Below are 22,293 nucleotides of genomic sequence, written 5' to 3' on the forward strand. Positions count from 1 at the left end.
CTGAGGACCTCAGCGGTTGTTATCCATCACTTTCCCGCTGCATCACCGCATCATCGTTCTTTATTACTGTCATATTACTACGTTTTCTTGTCTAACTATACCCAACAAATCTTTACTGGTTACATTCGTCCACCAATCTCGAGCCCCCACCTCCCCGTAGTACATAGCCTTAGGTTAGTTAGTCTAACCACCGTAAGGCTAAATTTCCTTCTCCACTGTGTGTGTGTGGGTGAGAGCTTATTGTGCATACGGGAAATTAACTGCCATAGAAACAGGTTTGTTTGTTTGGCTCTGTTGGTGCTTTATTGGCTTTAAAGGAAACCGAATGACTGTTTATTTGTCCAACTTCTGCATGGGGCCTCACATGTATATGTGTTATTCCACTGTGCAGCGTATTCTTTACAAATCAGAGGGGGAGATCCACTCTGAATAATTTATGTCTATGTAACCCTAACGACATTATTCGCCTCACCACATAAACCAAAGCAGGTTTGGCATGAGGTCAAAGCCCAGATTTAAACCATATAAACAGTTGTCAGAGCGGTTATGGAGAGAATAGGAGCTGTGTGCACTTTGTGAGATCAGAAGGTTAAGTGAGTCTATTTCTTTTTCCATTCACTTCTCTCTTTGCAAGCACACAGATATCACAAGATGGTGTCACTTACTCTGAGCAAACATTTGGCCCCGCTGCAAGAAACAGTACATTTGATACACTGCGCTGTATGTATTCTGCCTGCTTTCTACAGAGACAAAATGATGTATCAGTGTAATCCCTCTGCACGTGTTTATTCACAGTCAGGCTCCACTTCCTCTTTTGCTCTTTCTTTCTTTACTCACATCATGTGCAAATGACTTTTCTTTGTTTCTTTCATGTCTTCTTCTCCCTCCTCCTCTGAAAGTACAGATGTAACGTGAGCGGAGCGGCAGCAGCCAGCAGCCTCGGACCGGTTGAAACCTGTATGGATTGCTACTGAGAAGACACTTCCTCCACCCAGCACATCATCAACCAGGTCTAGAAAGAGCTGGAAATCAGGAATGTCTCTAATACATAGTCATATAGTGACTAACTGTGCTCCTGCCTTGTGTGTGTTTTTCCTGTTTGATCATTTACTGTAACTTACGTGAAACTCGCTCCGCGCTTTGTGGAAATACCACAAATGTTATGTTGCAAATACCGGGCTGACATTTTATTTTAGATTAGGTATGAAAACACCGTACGTAGTCCCTGACGCGGTCCTACTTGCACGGCCGGATCGCGGAATCGCAGGAGCAGTGGTGCGGCCAGTTGTTGACCGTCTGTAACTTTTCCGGTTTTCTCCACCCGCCATGAACGCAGCACGGCCTGAACGAGTAGGAGGCGTCTTCGGGAAGTTGCTGTGAGCGCCGTCCTCCAATGAGAAGCGCCCATGACGCGCACCACAGCGGTCCGCGCAGCTCCATATTGGCTCAGTCTTTTCTTAGAAATGTATTACCCCCGAGGTGTACCTGCGTTTACTGTCTATTAACACAAAGCCAGGCAGGCGGGCTTAGGTATGTGGGCTACCAGCCGACAAACCGCAGGTCTGCAAACAAATGTTTTACGGAGCTTTGTTTCACCGAGCGGCGTCATCCCCGCAGTTTTTAACCGGGCTGAAGAATTAGGTTAAAGAGGCACCTGGAGAGCGGATCGAAAAGTGGCATGCAGGGTGAAGAAGAAATAATTGGATTGAGATAACGCCTCACGGGCAGTAAGTATATTTTCCTTTCAACACACTCTTAAAAGAATTAAAAATAGATCGTTTTAATAACCTGTAATTTGATAGATATCGTTTCCTTGGCTAATGGAGATACAGTCTGCAGATAAGAAACTGGTGTGAATGTTTAACGTGGGGACACATGGTGCTTCTCCTTTTCTCGTGTCTCAGTGAATCAGCTGACCATGTGGGTCACCAAATAACTAACTGCGGAAAAAACAAAAGAAAAAAAAACCCTGGCACGAGGCAAAAGATCAACAGTTTCATCACAGTGCTACAGAAATGGCTGGTTTCCTTTCTAGTGCACTTGTCTGCCTACACCGTGCTGCCTGGACTTGGTGTTTTAACCTCATACCTGACTTAGAATTGGATTGTATTAAACTGTTTGTTGGCCATCTTTAAACTTATAATCAGGCTTGAATAAACTTGACATGCGGCAGAGCGGCTAGTATCACGTGGTGAAAGCCGTAGATTCACCCTGAATCGAGCGGCATCTTCCTCTACAAGTTTGATCTGATAGATCTTAGCGCCAGCCTGTCCTTGCTGCCAGGACCGCCTATTTCGCGCAGGGCCCCACCCTTTCCTGGGGGCCCACATTCACACGCAACCCCCCCCCCCCCCAAAATCTGTTTGGATCCGCTATTTCATGACATACGCAAAAGACTGGGGGAGGGCTGCTAATTGCAAGCCGCTGTGGAGCTGCGTTTAGCTTTATCAGTCTGATGAAGAATGCTCATTTCTCCTTGTCAAAGTGTAGTCTGAACGCAACTAAACTGTTACATACATTCATATCTGCCGAGCTTTCACCACTATCATAGTAAAAATAAAATCACAGCTGCTACTAACATCAGTGATAATTCATGACGTCTTCAGAGGGATGTACGACTGTGTGTCCTCAGCTTACAGTCAGTGTTTTCCGTGTTATGAAAGCGGCTCACTTTTTAACCTGGATGACCATGGTACCTTATGCTGAGCACATAACTTGGACTGGAGCTGGTAATCAGCTGGAAGAGCGACGTTTACATGATTTCTTTTACTACCTCGCTCACCCACAGGTGGAGAGGTTGTGTCTTCGGTCGCGTCTGTCTGTGTGTTAGCAGGATAACGGTGAAAATTAACGTTGGGGTTGTTGGGGAAGCAGCTGATGACTTTTTAGTGGTGCTCCGGATGACCATCAGGATCCAGGAATTTTTAAAAGGATTCTTTACCATTGTGAGATAGGGACAGTATTCACATATGAGGATTTGAACCAAAATTGCTGAAACTTTGTGGAAATATTTTTCAGACCATATGATTTTATTTTGAGGTCAAAGGTCAAGACCACCACCACCCAAAAAAAAAAAAAAAAAAAGTTAAATAAATAAATCCCTTTCACTAAAAGTTTTAAACGAAAATTGATGAAGCTTTGTGGAAATGTTCAGTATGGGCCCAAAACTGTATTTCATTTTCAAGGTCAAGGTCACCAAAAATTTTTAAAAATCCCTATCTCATCACTGGCGACATTTTAAAATTCATATCTCAGTGAATTTTTCATCTATTGCAATGGAATTTCGTGCTTGGGGATAAACAATTTCTATTTTAAATTAAAATACTCACAATAATGCAAAGTGAACTACAAACCTTAACACAAAAATCACACACAGACACGCACACATACAATTCATATCTCTGTAAATATTTTTCTTTTTTTAATTTAGTTATTTTAGAGGACGCTACTAGAGTACACAAACTGAATGAAATATATCTAAAAATGCCATTATCCTGAGGATCATATTTTTTAAAATAAAAATATAAAATCATATTTTACTGTTTTTAAAATCCAGTTAAATCCATTTCCAATTTTCTGTGATCTAGTTATTTATGACGGAGTATGACAGCATTAGGTGGTATAGAAAATTTGGGATTGGTGAGTTATGCACTCTGTGAATGCCCTTCTTGTTTGCAGCACGTTTTAAGTGCAGGATAGAGTCTCTGCTGGGGGGTATATGTGGTATTTGTGTAAGTTGTGAAGCTGTACTGCACTAAAACCACTGAATGATAAGTGCAAAGTGTGCGTTGCCTTGTCACTGAAATGTGCATGTATTAATTTGTTGATGCAGAAAATGTATAAATGTTGTCATGCTTGGCTCTAATCTGCTGCTAAGTCTCTTTTACATTGCTGGAATTGCAGCTACTAGAACAAACACCAAGAATACCAGGGCCCTACAGTATGAAGCGTGTTCAGCATACCCAGGGTATCTTTCTGTTATCTGGATTTACTCTAACACTGGAGATCAGGATACACGCTCACACGGAAATCGGAGGTCAAAGTGAAATTACTTTGATTGAACAGATATTGTCGGGGTGTGCTCTGTGTTCCCAGCAGTGTCAAAGAGACTCAGCAGCAGGTTAGAATCAAGTAAAACAACATTTTATACATTTCCTAAATCACCAAATTAATACACACGCATTCCCGTGACAATACAATGCACAGTTTGCGCTTCATTCAGTGGTTTTAGCAAGTTACCTCTTACCAAGCTGCACATATAAAGCGTGTTCTGCCAGCAGAGAATCTGTAGTGCACTTAAAACTGTAAATAAGACTTCCAGCTGATTTTAAGCTGAAACTCTAAACAAAACCTGCTCCTGACAGTTCTAGGTTTTTTTTTTTTTTTTTTTCTCTCAGCTGCAGACTCGGTGCTGTTTAAGGGTTTCAGAGTAAAGATTAAATATAAAAGCAGAATTCAAACACAGCTTCAGTCTGCGTACACATTTGATATGAGTGTAGGTGTCCTGTTTTAGGATCATATATCAAGTCAAGTCATATATGGACACTTATAGAACAATAAAACTTTTAAATTGTTTTCTGCCAACAGCAATAACTAACAAATAAATAGAGGAATAAAGTTGCATCTACAATTTTGTATTTATTGCTGATGCTCATCAGGGAAACCAAAGATTCTAGGCACCGAAAAACTTCAGACCCTCCTGCTCTCTCCGCAGAGGTCCGACTGATGTGATGTCATACCTTTTTGATTTCTAATCTAATTGCAGCATAAGTTACCGTGGCAATTTACCCCAGTAAGAAGTGAACCACCTTCATAGTACAGAAAACCCAGGGTTAGTCCTGAAGTTACCTGGATAAGCCAAAATCCTGTTTCACAGTGCAGGCCTCTGTTCAATCAATCAAAGTAATTTAAATTTGATCTGCACCAAATTAAACTGATTTCCACGCGTCCTCCTCCTTCAGGCTGTGGGACACTAACCTTTAATGGATCCAGTTTAAAGTCTCAGAGCTCTAAAGTGCAACAGTCACATCATAAACAGCTGAGAGCGCACTCAGCATTAAAATAATTAACTTCAATTAAAATGTTTATTTTATCGCTCTGTGCCATAAAGCACAATATTTACATTTTTCTGCAGCATTAACCTCTTATTTGCAGCAGTTCTGCAATTTATTGTTACATGTTTATATTCTTTATAGCTTTTTAATGACCATTTTATCACAATCATCAGATAACATCTGTGGCACTCGTAGGGATTTTTTTTTGTGCAGCGGGAGAGTCATGTGACACGTGAAATGACCTTTTTTTTTTTTTTTTTTTTTTTTTGTGAGTGCGCACAGAGCCTGAAGCAGAAAGCACAGTTTAACAGGAAGTTGATAACCATCATCACGATGCCCGTTATCTCTGCCTGGGAATTTAGGTTTTGTCGAGCCAACTAACGCAAAGTGAGCCCAGCTGTGTTGAACTTCATTCATAGAATACCCCTCAGGTCTCCCATTAACTAATAATGGTGTGTTTTATTTACACACAGTCATTTCCACCTAAGTATATTTTCAGTAAAACTGATGTGTAGTAATATGGTACTACGCAAAAACACCATTATAACAGTGATTATACACTAACAGCTAAGTTATAAGTGTGATCGTGTCTAGTAGCTTATAGTGGGAGGATATTCCACCAGTTTCCATAACTCAGTGCGACCTCTCGTTTAGTATTTCATTGGGTGGTCTCTCTGAAAAAGGGAGTGTTTCTGTATTATGTGTGTGTAATCTCTTAAGACATATGGATACTCAAGGTTTCTTTATTGCCATTGTATATTATATATACAATGACATTTTGATGCACTCTGGAATGAAACAGTACAAACACTTGTATAAAAGTACGCTATACAGAAAAAAATAACTGTAAAACTATAAACAATTTTAATGCACTCATGTAAATTTTAAAGTGCACTCATGCGCTTATAAATATAAAGATAAGATATATAAATCAAGGGAAAAGTTAAAAAACTTTGACTTTGTGTTCTTCAGAAGGGGCAGAACTACTATGGAAACTGTGGGGAAAAAGGTATGAACATTATTGACCTCTGAGCTGATCATTCACGTATGTGATAATAACAAATCCTGTGAAGGTGGCTCATGCATGTTATCTGCTTGTTTGGTGCTGCGAGAAATGATCCCGAGATCAACTCATTATGGCTGATACACAAACCTGTTAACCTTATCACTGTTAAAACTTCCTGTGACACGTAAGGCTGTCACGCTAAGTTAGTTTTTACAGTAGAAATCACTATTCATACTTTTAAGGAAAGACTTAAAATTCAGAATGGATTAACTGTTGATGTGAAGGGAGGTCATGTTGTGTGCGTGTGTGTAGAAAGTGCAACATTCACTAAGAGAACCATTTTTAGTGCGTCACTAAATGAAATGCACATATGCCAAACGTCTTAGTGAATCAGAGCATTTGATGGACTTGGGGCTTCATCAAAGGACTCTGTTCCAAAAACAGCTCATTGTAATACGTCTGGATTTAGCACAGTCTTGTCCTGGTGCTTAAACACTATGAAGAGGAACTGAGTTCAATGTAGCTCATCATGATAAAATGATAGGGTGCATTCACACTCAGTTACTGATTCATGGCTCATGTAGCTGGTGGATCAATGTGTTACTCCAGGAGGCTTAGCTGACCGCATGACATGACATGACTGCCCACTTTGGTAACCTGCTGTGGATTTAAACCAGAAAGATTTCCTGCTCTAAGTCTGTCCTATAAATAACATGTGGAAAGTTATTTTTGAATTTTTTGTTTCCTACTCAGACTGCTGATGACAATGCTGCAAAGAGCTGAAAGCAGACTTAAAAAAAAAAAAAACTCTCCAAGCTGTCCAGCTGATATACTAGGTTCAAATGTCTTTTCTGTCAACGGGCCCTGAGCAGTCATTATATCCACGAGCTACCAGCAAAGTGTAGAAAAGTACCCATGTTAAAATAGTTGAACAGTCATTTGCACTTGCAAAAGGGCACAGGCCAAGATGAAAAAGTACCACCATGCACTGATGTCATAATTTCCTATTGCAATTGGCCTAACCAAGATACAACAGATCAGAATGGCTGGAGTCAAGTGCATCTCTCAGCACCTCTGCACCTCAGCAGTTTGAGTGATCATATCACAGTGTGTCTTTGTGGTAGTTTAAAGTTTAAACTCGTATTTAGCGCTGGCCACTTGTGATTTGATCATCCACGATGCATCTGGTTAAAACAGGGTTATAGGTTTGAAGAGTTTTTTTTTTTTATATATATATATATAAAATATTCATTCACATGTCATGTTTATGAGACCAGCATGGTGCACAATCCAAATATAATCAGTTTACAGTAATGATCATGATGAAGATGACTTAACAATTCATCAGTGATCAAAATAAATCCATTAATGGAAAGTTTGTTTCAAGTTTAGTGCAAAAAAAACAAAAAAACACACACAAACAAAAACCATCAGTCTGAGTAAGATTAACTGAGTTCTGTCTGTCTGTTGCAGTAATGTTCACACTCACTGAGGTTGCGTCCTTGAACGACATCCAGCCAACATACCGCATCTTAAAGCCATGGTGGGACGTCTTCATGGACTACTTGGGTCTGGTCATGCTCATGTTGGCCATATTTGCAATGACCATGCAGATCACCAGGGACCAGGTAGCTTGCCTTCCATGTATGAATGAGGCAGAGGAAACCTCAGGAGCAAAACCTGAGTCCGGCTGCCAGCAGACACCTGGGGAAGTAGCCTCATCCATAAGGGTCCCTGTTGGAACACTGACCCCACCGATCACCAAGGACCTAACGGATGAAGCTGTCCATCAAATTTATGAATCACAACCTCAACCAACAGGGGTTAAAACAAACCTGGACTTTCAACAGTATGTTTTTATCAACCAAAAGTGTTACCATGAGGCCTTGCCCTGGTATTCCAAATACTTTCCATACCTCACCCTCATCCACACCATCATCCTCATGGTCAGTAGCAACTTCTGGTTCAAGTACCCCAAAACGAGTTCGAAGATCGAGCATTTCGTTTCCATTCTGGGACGGTGTTTTGAGTCTCCCTGGACAACAAAGGCTTTGTCTGAAACAGCCTGTGAGGACTCTGAGGAGAACAAGCAGAGGCTGACCGGCACTGCTTCAGCGCCAAAGCAGGTGTCTTTAGAGGGGAATGATGAAAGCACGAATGTGAGCCCATCCACACCCATGCTTGGGGTGAAGTTTACTGCGGAAAAGCCTACATTGGAGGTCCCAAGTAGCATGACAATCCTGGATAAAAAAGATGGCGAGCAGGCCAAAGCCCTTTTTGAGAAGGTGAGAAAGTTCAGAGCTCATGTGGAGGACAGTGATTTAATCTACAAGCTTTATGTAGCACAGACCATTGTCAAATCTGTCAAGTTTATGTTGATATTGGCCTACACGTCAGCTTTTTTAAACAAAATAAATTTTACTCATACCTGTATGCCTAATATAAAACATCTAACAGGATATGCAAAGTTCATCTGTACGCACAACATGGCTTTCATGCTAAGCAAGTTGCTCATCACCTATGTGGCATTGATAATGATCTACGGGATGACTTGCTTTTACTCTCTCTTCTGGGTGTTTCGGCGACCTCTGAAGGAGTACTCGTTCGAGAAGGTCAGGGAGGAGAGCAGCTTTAGTGACATTCCTGACGTCAAAAATGACTTTGCATTTCTTTTACACATGGTTGACCAGTATGACCAGCTTTACTCCAAGCGCTTTGGTGTTTTCTTGTCCGAGGTCAGTGAAAACAAGCTGAGGGAGATCAGCCTCAACCATGAGTGGACTTTTGAGAAATTAAAGCAGCTCGTTACCCGTAACGCCCAGGACAAACAGGAGCTGCACCTCTTCATGCTCTCGGGTCTCCCGAATGCGGTGTTTGACCTCACAGACTTGGAAGTGCTAAAATTGGAGCTGATTCCTGAGGTGAGGTTCACAGCAAAGGTCTCTCAAATGACCAGCCTGCAGGAGTTGCATCTCTCCCACTCTCCCGCCAAAGTCGAGCAGACAGGTTTTGCTTTCCTCCGCGACCATCTCCGCTGCCTTCACGTCAAGTTCACTGACGTTGCCGAGATCCCAGCTTGGGTATATTTGCTTAGGAGTTTGAAGGAGCTTAATCTAATTGGCAACCTGAGCTCAGAAAACAATAAAATGATTTGCCTGGAGTCAATGCGAGACTTGAGGCATTTGAAGACGTTATGCCTGAAGAGCAACCTCACAAAAATCCCGACAAACATAACGGAGCTTTCTCCACATCTGATTCGGTTAATGGTGCATAATGATGGTACAAAATTGCTGGTATTAAACAGTTTGAAAAAGATGACAAATCTAATTGAAGTGGAGCTGCACAACTGTGAACTTGAAAGGATTCCCCATGCTATTTTCAGCTTAACCAACTTACAGGAGCTCGACCTGAAATCTAACAACATCCGAACCATAGAGGAGATCATCAGCTTACAGCACCTCAAGAGGCTGACGTGCCTTAAACTGTGGCACAACAAAATAATCACAATTCCATCCTCCATCGGCCACATCAAGTCTCTGGAGGCGCTCCACCTTTCTCACAATAAACTGGAGACCCTGCCTCCTGCCCTGTTCACCCTGCCTAAACTGCGACACTTGGATGTGGGCCATAACTCCATCTCGGTGCTTCCTCCAGATGTGGGTCTCCTCCACAACCTCCAGCACTTGGCCATGAACTCCAACAAGCTGGAGGTGCTGCCCAAGACTTTATTCAGATGCACCAAGCTTAAGGTGCGGTGTCTGGGGCACAATGCGCTCACTACGCTGCCCGAGGCTGTGGGCCAGCTGGTCCAGCTCACTCAGCTGGAGCTCAAAGGAAACTGTCTTGACAGACTGCCCGCCCAGTTAGGAAACTGTCGTCTGCTGCGCAAAAACTGCCTTGTCGTGGAGGAGCATCTTTTCGACACACTTCCTATGGACGCTAAGGAAAGCATTAGTCGAGAAACCTTTTAGCACAAAAGCCACTCGGAATAAGGTGGCTGGCTGTAACCATTATTTTTGTAATATGCATACATTTCCTGTTTTATTTTATTTTTTTTTTTAGGCTCTCTTAGTTGCTTCTATTTAAATGCAGCATGAAAAGGATAGCTTCTGTAGTTGCAGAGAATGTATTATTATGCTTTTTTCTAGCTTTATAATAGAAAATAAAAATCCAGCTTCTATAGACCAAAACTGCCCCAATGACACATTATGTAGATCATTATTGTTTTAGGTACTCAGGTATAAATGTAACCGTGGGAACTGTCTTTTTGCCTTAACTGCTGCTTTTTTTTTTTTTTTTTTTTTCTTTTTTTTTTTTTAAAGAGAGGGCTTTCACAAAGAACAAGCCAAAAATGAATAAATCATAATTTCTTGTCAGTTTTTTCTTTCTTTCATTAAAAACTTTTCCTTTTTTTTTTTTTTTTTTTGGTAGTTTAACTTGTTGAAATTGTGTAACCTGTGTATTTTATTTTTCTTCATGCATACTCATGTAGCTGAAAGAACCAGAGTTGTAAACTCAGGTGGAGACTGAGCACCAGAAATGAACCTTTACCTTACTTTAGTGAAGATTGTATACAAAGGCCTGTAGTACTTCATTTGCACATGGAAACCCTAATGATGTAAAGATTGTGGATGTCCTTTGTGATAACCTGTTCAGAGAAATCTGAGCTGATAAAAGGGAAATCAGTCGACTAATTTTTGGAATCACGTTTTGAAATGTTCTGTTGAACTGATGGTCCTACGTGTCACAATCATGTAATATCTGCCTTCACTCTTCTCAGTGTTCTTCTGTGTAGGCCTGATATATGTGTGTTCAGAGCTGCTGTATCACCTCGTCGAGCCTGTGCTCAAAGTTCATTTTTATGGTACAATAAAACAAGCGTCTTGATTGACGTCCAATCGTTGTTCATCTCCTTCAGATACACTTCGCTTGCTGCTGTCCTGCAGTGAAATCTATCATTTTGGAATTATTTTAAAATATCTTTTTTAGTGAATTAAATAATATTTAAAAGGATGTGTCACTAGAAAATCAATAGATTTGCTTTCAAAATGGACCTATTTTGCTCATTTCCACCTCCATTGTTTTATTCTTGGACTCAGCATGATTCACAGCTCAAACAAATCTTTATTTGGCATGTACTGATCCTGGTACAGCCCTTCGGTTGAACCTCTCACCAACCCTTTAAGACAAAACTTCTTCCGATTGTTGTTCAAACCTTCAGTCTGGAAGCGTTTAGATCTATGTGAAGCCTGAGCTTTTGGCTCACAATGATTACATGCAGTGTGCCAGGAAAATATCACCCACACCCTTACACCACCACCACCACCACCTGAACTGTTGCTACAAGGCTGGATGGATCCGTGCTTTCATGATAGTCACACTAAATTCTGACCCCGCCATCTAAATGTGGCAGCAGAAATCAAGACTTGCCAGACCAGACACCGGTTTTCAGTTTTGGTGAGCCTGCTTAAATTGTGGCCTCAATTTCTTGTTCTTCGTTCACAGGTGTGGTCTTCTGCTGCTGCAGCCCATCTGTTTCACAGATGCTTTTCTGTATACTTTGGGTGTAATGAGCGGTTATTTGAGTCACTGTTTCTTTCCCATCAGCTCGAAGCAGTCTGGCCATTCTCTTCTGATCTGACATCAACAAGGCGTTTTCACCCAGAGAGCTGCTGCTCACTGGATAATTTCTCTTTTCTGGACCATTCTCTGTAAACCCTAGAGATGGTTGTGTGGGAAAATCCCAGTAGGTCAGCAGTTTCTGAAACATTCAGACCAGTCCGTCTGGCATCAACAACCACGCCACATTCAGAGTCACTTAAATCTTTCTTCCCCATTTGGGTTGCTTGGTTTGAACTTTATTATGTCATCTCAGCTATGTCTACATGCCTAAATGCACTGCGCTGCTGATTAGACGTTTGCATTGATGAGCAGTTGAACAGTGTACCTAACAAAGTGGCCAGTAAGTGTGTGTGTATATGAAGGAAAAGCAAAATGGGTCTACTGTAAAGTTATAAAGTAGTTCCTAAACTTTTTTTGTTGCCTTGTGACAGCTGGAAGCAGAAAAACATTTTTAGTTTTGTGCCTGCCTTGTTTCCTGCTTGTGTTATCAGGCACAATAAAGGCTCGCTTATGTTTCACTCCATCTGCCTGCATCTGAATCCTGCATTTGGGTTCTCACCTTCCACATGCCGCACCAAGACAAAGTGTATGTCTAAGTGGCTGTCTATCTTTTTGTGTTAGTCCTGTGAAGACAGGTAATCTGTTCACAATGTACCCATCTTTCACCCTGTGACAGCTAGGCTAGGCTGAAAAATGGGCATGTGGACAGCAGAAAATATACTGGTGGAACAAAAAAAATTAAGGATTGCTTCTTCTCAGTAATTACTCCAGTGCAGTAGTTTATTATGTTCGTGACATTTTCCCTCCTGGAAAAACTGTTTTTTGTCCCCTCCACCCTTTTCTGCTTCCTTCCTGCACCAGAAACCTGAGAAAAAGATTTTACGCATCCCTTGAGGCCATCAGTACAAAGGCCTCTGTGCCAGGGCTCTTTTTGTTAATGTTGCCAGGAGACAAACGACAATGTTACATTGACCCCAACAGTTCCCAGGAAGTGGGATGATCACGGTGTGCTCTCCACTGAAGTCAAATAACTCCACATAATGTGTTTCTAGTCATCACATGGCTAAAGTTAATGACTGATACAGGAAATGTCTTGAGTTCCTCCATAATATTGTCCAACAGAAGATATTTTCTGTGGCAACCGCAATTCCTATCAGACCGGGGTTAAATTTGATGGTGGTTATTCTGCAGACAAGCAACAATGTGTGTGAGTCCTTTTCTTTGAATTCTAAGAACACACCTGTCCTTGAGATATCCTGCTCTGGAGTGCTAACATGTAGTGTCATGTTTCTGTTTGCTTATCCTGAACCTCATTCATTCTTAGACTTGTTCTTCTTTCAGTTTTCACATTCCTGCTTCCTTAACCCCCTATTCTTATCTGCAAGTCATTTCATATGTTAAACATACTCATAGGACTCATTTATAAATAATCAGATGAATCCAGCAGTCTACAAGCCCCTTCTAAACCCCTGCTGTAATAGACCTAACCACAGTTACTTTGGGAACATACGGGAAGTACATTTTTAAACAAATCAAAAAAGCTGTGTTTGTTAAAGTTACAGAAAATTAATATGCACAGAGAAAACTTGTTGGACATGTTTGTTACACACAGTAGGTTACATGTTTAGTACACAATACAAGAGGTCTGTGACACTGAAATTCCTAATAATGACATTTAGCCATTGCATTATACCATCTGTGCTGTACATGAATATCAGAACTGGGCCATCAGACATGCAGTGGGTCAACTTTGGCCCACTGCGCAGCTTTGCAGAGGGTGAAAATTGCAGTGAAGCTGTTAACGGCTCCAATTGTTCAATCAGTTGCACTGCTGTGTGTGGTGTAGTGATGGATGCTAGCCTTACTAATGGATGGAAATGGATGGAAGTATTTTTAGATCTAGACAAACTGAATCATAAAAAAAAGTTACATTTTCAGTCACAAATACTACATCTGGAGGTTTTGTGCCTTTCCACTGTGGATTTGTCAGCTGTAATGTGCATGTAATGAATGTGGAAAAATAAATATTTACCTCCGCCAAGGAGGTTATGTTTTCGGTCGCATTGGTTTGTCTGTTTGTCAGCAGGATTACTCCAAAAGTTATGAACAGATTTTGATGAAATTTTGTGGAGTGGTTGGAAATGACAAGAGAAAGAACTGATTAAATTTTGGCGGTGATGCGGATCACGATTTGGATCCAGGAATTTTTTTTAAGGATTCTTCACTATTGCGGGATAGGGGGTTATTGTTGTCTGGGAAAGATGCAAGATTATTTCACAGTATTTAGATACACGTATTACAGCGTCAGTGACCCTATGGCCTTGGCGGAGGTTTGCGCTCTCTGAGTGCTTCTAGTTTTATAATTGCACTTATGTTTCTAAAGACATCAACTCCTGATCATCTATTTTATGAATGGGCTGCTATAAATGACAGAAGTAATCTTACAACACTTTGTGTTCTCTGTCAAATTTTAGATGTGTGGGGGGTATAAGGTGTCTTTCACTTGGCTGGCTGCGGCCCAGGGGAACGTCTTCACAATGTAAGCTCACTGCTTTAGATTTAAAAATAAAATTGAGTTAAAACTGAGCTCTTGCTTGGGGTGAATTTCCCCTAGCTTTTTGGGATTGTTGGACCTGATGAATATAAAACAAAGCATCATGTATGAACAGAAAGCAACTTTCTAAAATCCTCAGCTAAAACGTAACGTCTCCATATGAGAATCACTTTTGTATGTACACCTTGGTAGTACCAGTTTGGCTCTGCTTTTACCTTCAGAACAGCCTTCATTCTTCATGCCACAGATTCAAAAAAGCTGCTGGAAACATTTGTTCCATATTGACATGATAGCATCACACAGTTGCTGCAGATCTGTTGTTTAAACATCTATGATGAGAATCTCCCATTCCACCACATCCCGAGGGTGTTCTATTGGATTGCAATCTGATGACTGGAGTACAGTGAACTCACAGTCATGTTCAAGAAACCACTTTGAGATGACGTGACTGGAAGCAGGAAGATGGGTACACTGTGTTCATGAAGGGATAGACATGGTCAGCCATGATACTCAGGTAGGCTTTGGTGTTTAAACTATGCTCAGTTAGTACTAAGAGGTCCAAAGTGTGCCAAGAAAATATCCCCCACATTTTTTCCCCCATAAAATTTTACCATCACCACCACCAGCAGCTTGAACCCATAATACAAGGTAGGATGGATTCATGTTTTCATGTTGTTTACACCACCTTCTGACCCTGCCGTCACCAGAAATCAAGACTCATCAGACCAGGCAACATTTTGATGTGCTCATGTCAACTGTAGCCCCAGTCTCCTTAGCTGACAGGAGTGGCACCCAGTGTGCTCTTCCACTGTTGTAACCCATCTGTTTCAAGATTTGTCATATTGTGTGTTCAGAGATGCTCTTCTGCATACCTTGTGGTGTAACCACTGGTTACACCACAAGTTGAGTTGCTGCCATCTTCCTATCAGCTCAGCAAGACATCTTCTCTAAGAGAACTGCCACTCTGGTTATTTCCTCTTTTTCAGACCATTCTCTGAAATCCCTGGAGAGCACCATTTGAACTTCAGCAGGTCGTCCATCTCATGTCTATATGAGGTGCTTCCATGTGTTTGACTGATTAGATATTTGTGTCAATGAGCAGCTGATCAGTTGTACTTACTGAAGTATCAGGTGAGTGTAGATTATTATGGAGTGGTTTTACCTGTCAAACCCACCTCAGGTCAGATCAGGTTGTATGTGATCCATGAACTAAAATGAGTTTGACGGCAGATCCATCATCTGCTGCACTTTGTTGCCCTCTGTCGGTTGGAGAAAATATCATCCAACCAACCTTTTTGCAGGCGAGCAAACAAAGCCTATCCGCTCTTTCTGAAACAATGAGACGTTTCATTTCAAACGCGTTTCAGCCCCGAGGAAGAGGCAAAGAGACTATTTCAAAAATCCCGACTACGCGGTATGTAACGCCTGTGTACTTTGTGCAGTCTCAAAACGGGGCTAATGTTGTTGTTTGGGGACATTACAACCTCGCATAGCGTACCTGTTCGTTTACTTTCTGTCTTTTTGTTGACTGGATGCTACAGATAAAATCATGTCTTTAGACTTATGCAAACTTCGCATCAAGCTTTGTTATCAACGCACTGTTGCGAGCATAGCTGTGCAGCTAAAGCTAGCAGCAAAAATGGCTAAGCTAGCCGAGTTTGTGGACGTAAAAACCTCACTGCCTGAGCCGCTATATTTATGGTCACTGTTTACACAACTACACGTTTTATGGTTATTCTTCTTTCATGTGGTGAGCAGAGTACCCCAGGATTTCATAGATGCTATGAGACGTATAGCGGGACCATCAGACATGACTGCTGAGACTCAACCAGCCCAGAAAGGTGCAGGTAACCTCTGTGGAAGCATGTCTGCCACAGCAGTGCTTTATCTTGTTTCAGGTCATTCCTTTAAACCTACTTTGTACATCTGTACTTGTGTACATCACAGATAACCACTCTGCAAAGAATTACTGCTGAGTTTGTTTACCTTTTATTCCCTGACTTGATCCATTTCTGCAGTAATTGATCACGACATTGAATTATCTTGAGATAGATGTCAGGAAACAGGGCAGTGCATTGAAACGGTACTAGTAAACATGAATCCTCTCATGGGTTTCATGGCTAAGGTTATGATTTTGATTCCATGCACACCTTGTATCTCATTTTTTTAAAGCATACTCAGCAGAATCACACGTTGCTTCAGTTCATTGGTAATCAGTTCTTCCTAGAAAAGCCAAAATGTGAGATCCCTGTATGACAAAGCTGAGTCTCTGAAGGTTAGTATTCCACCACATCCCAAAGGTGCTCTGCTGGACTGAGATCTGGTGACTGTTGAGGCCATTTGAGTACAGCAAGCTCAGTATAACTAGATTGCTTATCTGGAGGCATGCATTCCATGAACATGTATGTTGCCTTCATTTTTGTCTTTCTTTTTTTTATCCTCCAGCTCCATCCTCAGTTGATAAATGGAAGTCTTCATTCAAACCAATTGGTGAAGAAGATGGAGACTCTCAGGACCAAAGCACAAGTTACAAAGAAAAGTGAGTCATGTCTCCTGTAGTCTTGGTCCACATTTGAGCCTTTATAGTTTTTATGTAGTGGCTTAAAAAGTGGAAAAAAAAAACTGTCTAAACAAAGTCAAGCACTTTGGTTTAATGTGTGAACGTTCAGTCATTGGCTGCCCTCTCCCCTCCCTGGTGGACATCTACACCTCCCGCTGCCTCAGCAGAGCCAAAAACATCATCGGGGACAGCTCCCACCCTGGCTTTGAGCTGTTTGACCTGCTGCCCTCTGGCAGGCGCTACAGGTGCCAAAGCCAGAGCAAACAGACTCAAGAACAGTTTATTTACCAGCACAATCCCCACCCTGAACTCACACACTCACCCACTCTAACTGTGCAATACCAACATCTCTGTGCAATATTATATTATTCATACTGAACAATATCTATCACCCCTATATTGTTTAATATCCAATATTCGTTCACCAAGTGCAATACACACCATCTTCATTATTATGTGTATACACTTATTTTATTTTTTACAACATATATATTTTTATATATTATTTTCTGTACTTTTTATACATTTTATTTTCTGTATATATTTTTATACATTGTTTTATTTTCTGTATAGTTTTAGAAGTTCTAATTTACATTTTAGAAAGTGCGACTTTCTACAGCATGCCACTGAACAGGAGTGGGCCTCCAATCTCATTGTACATCCTGTATAAAGACAATAAAGGCATTCTATTTCTAAATGAGTAATCCATCTCCCCCTGGTCTTAGGCCTGGACTTTACGACCCTTATGAACCTCTGTCATCAGACTCTGAATCTGAGATGCCACAGGATCAAGACCACAACCTCTCCCCGCCCATTGATGATAACGATGGGGAGCATCAGTGTTTTTCTCCAGTGAGAGGCTGTCCCGACGACCAACACTGGGACTCATCCTACTCTAAACCAGGAAGTGGACCCTTAGACAGAGACTTTAGCACTGGAACCAGACCTGCAGAAATTCCAGGTCTCAGTCCAGTAATTAGACAGCCTGAAGAACAGATTTACAACCCAGAAGCTGAATCGCTTCATTGTTTCGGCTCCTTGGGTGAACCAGTGGACCAGAGAGGTGGTAGCCCTGACAGGCTTATTCATGCCTCCTCCACATTTCCTACACCTTTTGGACAGAGAACCAATGGGGAGAAGATAACACTACCAGAATATAAGCTAGAGGTATCACAACATCAGTCTTTGTAGTAAAACAGAGTTACTGTTTTCCTTTTAGATCATGTGATAATATAGGTATCATTAATAATTAAGGTGTTATAATTGATCCTTTCTCTCCTCTTTAGACCATTAGATTATCCCCACCGAGGTTACAGGACTATCACCATAAGGTGGGCTATATGAAAAAAGGTAATGGCAGTCGGCTTGCCTCGTTTGTCTCACTATTTCTTAGATGGGAATGACTTAGATGCTTTTAATCATGTCACGAGTCTGAGTAATTTTCTGTATTAAATTGTTCTACAGGCCTGGACCGAGACCTGCCATCCACAAAGGTGACAAGGAATATGCGCAAAACTGTAATTATGGACAAGTAAGCACTGGGCCTACTGATGTCAAGTTGATAAAGTGAAATGACCATAAGAAGAACAAAGATGCATATGCTCACATTTTCTCTTGACAGTGTGCTCTGATACAGTTTTGGTATTGCAGGTCAATCTTTAAACTTTGCTGCTTGTTTGCACTGAAGCAAAGCCAGTGAGTTAATAATCTGTCAGTCACGAGGTCAAGGCCACATTTGTTGTTCTCATTGGATTTTAATTTGTATTAGCTTGTGTAACACAATCAGCCAGTGGCAAGAAAACGTCTCTTTCTTTTTGTACTTCACACATTACAATAACCTGTGATTTGTGATGCGTCGTGAGCTCGATGAGCTGCGTCATTGACATTCTGGCTTCGTACCACATCGTAAACATTTGTTTTATTGCTGAAGTTGGAACTGCAGTTTGGCACTTCCACCTTGGCTCCCTCTTTCACGCCTGAAGGTTGCCACAAGATGTTAAGGTGTGAGAACAAATGGACTTAAGTCTACAGCTCTTGCTTAAACCTGCTCTAACAGTTGGGTTTAATTGAATAAAATGTCAACAAAAAGGAAGGCATGCAGATATCAGCCATTCCAGATAAAAGCACTCGCAGTTAGGTTCATGCAAACTAAAACAATTTCCATAGCGGTTTGGTTACAGCTGTGCTGGCTCTGTATTTTGGTAGCAGACTGGTTAAACACAGCATCTGCAGAGCTTGCCAGCATCACTCATGCTGTGTACTATCAAGCCCTGAATATAAGCTGTAACTTAAAAAAAAAACTTTCCTCATTACACAGACCTGTGCCCATGTTCTTACGTCCTATTGTGTTATGGCTGTTTTAATGTTTCCTCTTTTGTATACATTCAGGAGGCAACAGTTACGTTAGGCAATGCATGCAGTACTTGAAGAGTGCGACTTGAGGACTATCCTGATGTGGAAGTTTTTTTCAAATCCGGTTTTGTAACATAATATTTGCCAGGTTTGACCTTTTGACTGTTACTGGGGGAGTCTGGAGTAGTTAATGGCTCAATATTTTAAATTACCGAAATAATTTTTCTTCTAGGACATCCATCTTTTGTGACCTTTGTGAGGTTGAGCTTGCCAGTGGGCAGGAGCTGCAGGATCACTTGGACAGCAAATGTCACTGGGACACACTGGAGCACATTCAGCAGAATAATAAATATGATGATCTAATCATAGCGTTCCTTCAGGTATGATCATCGACTGTACGGTGACATGAATTTCCCATTAATGTATACTATTGCATTCTTTTTCCCAGGTTTTCATTCTTCTTTTACCATAAACAGATGTCTGGATTGTGATAGTTTTTTTTTTTTTTTTTTCCCCCATAGGAAGTGATGCTGTATAAAAGCCATCATTGTAGCCAAGCAGTAGAGGACAGCACACTTCAAAGTAAATGCATTTGTTAAAAAATGAAGAAAGAAACTGTGATAGATGCACACCTTTTGTTCCTGACAAACTAAGAAGAAACTAACTTGGATCTGATTGTGTTGTCAGCGCTGCAGGAAAATCACCACTTGACAAAGGTGGAAATGTTTCATTGTGCTGCTTGCAAAGTATACATATCCACATCTGTAGCTGAAGTGCAGGCTCACATCACCTCTGAGGAACACATCTTTTGCACAAAGGTAACACTGCTGTCCTACAGCATAATAACCCAGATGTGTTTTCTTGAAATTTCTTTGCTAGTTAATCTGATCATTTGACTTTCCTGAAGGAGTTTGAAGTGCATCAGAGACATGCTTGCCTCAGCAAAGCAGAAGCCATGATGAAGGAGCTAAAACCACAGTTTGAACACTTCCTGAAGGTATTTTGCAAGAGATTTCTAAAGTATTCAGTGTACTGGAAAAGCTGCTTAGCAATAATAGTACAAAATCACAGACAGCTGGGGCTGGCACTTTTAATGTTTAAAAAGTCGTTTTTACAAAGTGGTCATTTTGGGCTTTTGATATTGAAAGACATGCAGTCAGTGGGGTTTGGTTAATTGGTGACTCTCAAGTGCCTGTAGGTGTGAATGGTTGTCAGTCTCTCTGTGTTAGCCCTATGACGGACTGGTGGCCTCCCTCTGCCTCTGTACACCACCACAGTGGATTTTGAATAAAACGATCAAGTTGTGACTGAATTTCAGATTTAATTCAAAGGTTTTAACTAAAGTATTGTTAACTGTTCAGGAATTACAGCCATTTTTATACAGTCTCCCATTTTCAAGAGCCCAAAAGTAATTGGACAATTGACTTACAAGCAGTTTCATGGCCAGTTGAGGCCTGTTCCCTCATTATTTCATGGCAGATTAACTAATTAATTGTAACCGTTCACTGATACTCTCAATATGAGATCCAAAGAGATGTCAATGCAGGTGATGGAGGCCATCATTAGGCTGCAAAATCAAAAGAGACAGTAAAACCTTTAGGAGTGGCCAAATCAACGATCTGGGACAGAAGTCTTTCCTTGGTTGAGAAAAAAACCCTTCGCATCTAGTCAAGTGAGGCTGATATAAATAATTAACTTTACATCATGAATGTAAATAGAGGGTTTACAACAAGGTGCAAACCACTGGTTACACTCAAGAACAGGAAGGTCAGATTAGGCTTTGCCAGAAAAGAATCTGGAGACAAATTAAACCAAGATGAACAGGTATCAGAATGATTTTATTAGTGTGGAGAAGGAAAGAAACTGCTGATGCTCTGAAGCATACATCATCTGTCAAACATGCTGGCAGCAATGTTATGGCATGTATGGCTGCCAGTGGAACTGGGTCACTCTTGCCTATTGATGATGTGACTGCTGATGGAAGCAGCAGGATGAAGTGTGAAGTGTACAGGGCTATGCTTTCTGCTCAGACTTAGCCAAATGCTGCTAAACGGATCGGACAGAACTTCACAGCGCAAATGGATAATGACCCAAAGAAAACTGCAAAAGCAACCCAAGAGTTTCTCAAGGCAATGAAGTGATCTTTGGGCTATTTGGATCCCATTCAGTTTTACTGAGATGTATGCTTTTCACATGTTATCTACAGTATGATGTATCTTGACTGATTTAACTAATATGAGACCATGATGTGGACCCCCCACCCCACCCCACCAAATCTGGTAAATTCAAAGTTTGTACTAAAGTAGTTATGATGTGGCTATTTTCAAATGCAAATAAAAATCTTCTGTAAGTGGGGACAGTTCAGATGCAGAATACTTTATATTAAAAAGATTCATATTTCACTGAAGTAATGTGTAGGTAAATATGTGGGAAATAAAGTTCTCTCTTGTACTCAAACTTTAATAAACTATTGTATGAAGTGAGATGTCACAGCCAAATTTAAAAGCTGCAATGTACATAAAAAGTCAGCAGCAAAATAAATATTTCTATATCAAAAGTTATCAGAGTAAAAAAAATCTTATTAATGCATTCGTTTCCACTCTCTGAACTCAATGCTTGATTAGTAGCACAAGCAAATGATACCCTGCACAGCTAGTAGTAATTACTAGTAATTAAAGTGGATGCACCCAGCATGCCTAACTAAACTAATTCTTTTCTTTCAGGGTGGCAGCCCATTTGAATGACAGAACTCACTGGATGTTGTCGTAACGTCGTTCACACCGAGGTGCTGTACACGTCGGATGAAGGGACAGCTGACTTTACCATTCCTTAACGCGCACAACTGCTGTCCCAGTACTGAGTGTAATGCTAACAGACATGCTGTTGTGGGTCTGTGAACACAATACAGCTTTTCTTTGTTTATATGTAGTTTGCCATTTCACAGCTGCCTCATGTTACGTTGACTCCACCTACTTCCAGATAATCTGCATCTGGTTGCCTGTAGAAGATCACATTTGCAGTTTTGTTAACACTACTACTTTGTAATTTACACGTCAAATGTGCTACTGTTTTAAAAAACATGAATGCAACAATAATTTGAAAAAAAAAAAAGTCAAGCTTGTTTCTTTGTCTTTTATTTAGAACA

At 40.9% G+C, this 22,293-nt stretch overlaps 2 protein-coding genes across 3 annotated transcripts; both read left to right on the forward strand.

The window, feature by feature from the left end:
- Positions 1 to 1,444: 1,444 nt before the first annotated feature.
- Positions 1,445 to 10,958, forward strand: lrrc8da (leucine rich repeat containing 8 VRAC subunit Da). Its single transcript, XM_030752901.1, has 2 exons — positions 1,445 to 1,727; positions 7,534 to 10,958. The coding sequence occupies exon 2, from the start codon at positions 7,536 to 7,538 to the stop codon at positions 10,029 to 10,031; it is 2,496 nt and encodes an 831-aa protein (XP_030608761.1). The 5' UTR covers positions 1,445 to 1,727; positions 7,534 to 7,535; the 3' UTR covers positions 10,032 to 10,958.
- Positions 10,959 to 15,498: 4,540 nt separating this feature from the next.
- LOC115795631 (DBIRD complex subunit ZNF326) lies at positions 15,499 to 22,283 on the forward strand. 2 transcript variants are annotated; one of them, XM_030751623.1, is made up of 11 exons: positions 15,499 to 15,650; positions 15,995 to 16,077; positions 16,682 to 16,775; positions 17,522 to 17,963; positions 18,083 to 18,146; positions 18,261 to 18,327; positions 19,381 to 19,528; positions 19,670 to 19,730; positions 19,836 to 19,966; positions 20,056 to 20,145; positions 21,872 to 22,283. In XM_030751623.1, exons 1-11 carry the CDS (start codon positions 15,574 to 15,576, stop codon positions 21,890 to 21,892), a joined length of 1,278 nt encoding a protein of 425 aa, XP_030607483.1. In that variant the 5' UTR covers positions 15,499 to 15,573; the 3' UTR covers positions 21,893 to 22,283. The 2 variants fall into 2 exon arrangements, with proteins under 2 accessions (XP_030607483.1, XP_030607484.1); XM_030751624.1 differs by having other exon boundaries at positions 18,083 to 18,127; positions 18,261 to 18,289.
- The last annotated feature ends 10 nt before the right edge of the window (positions 22,284 to 22,293 follow it).

The sequence above is a fragment of the Archocentrus centrarchus genome, chromosome 17, assembly GCF_007364275.1.
Source record: "Archocentrus centrarchus isolate MPI-CPG fArcCen1 chromosome 17, fArcCen1, whole genome shotgun sequence".
Lineage (NCBI taxonomy): Eukaryota > Metazoa > Chordata > Actinopteri > Cichliformes > Cichlidae > Archocentrus > Archocentrus centrarchus.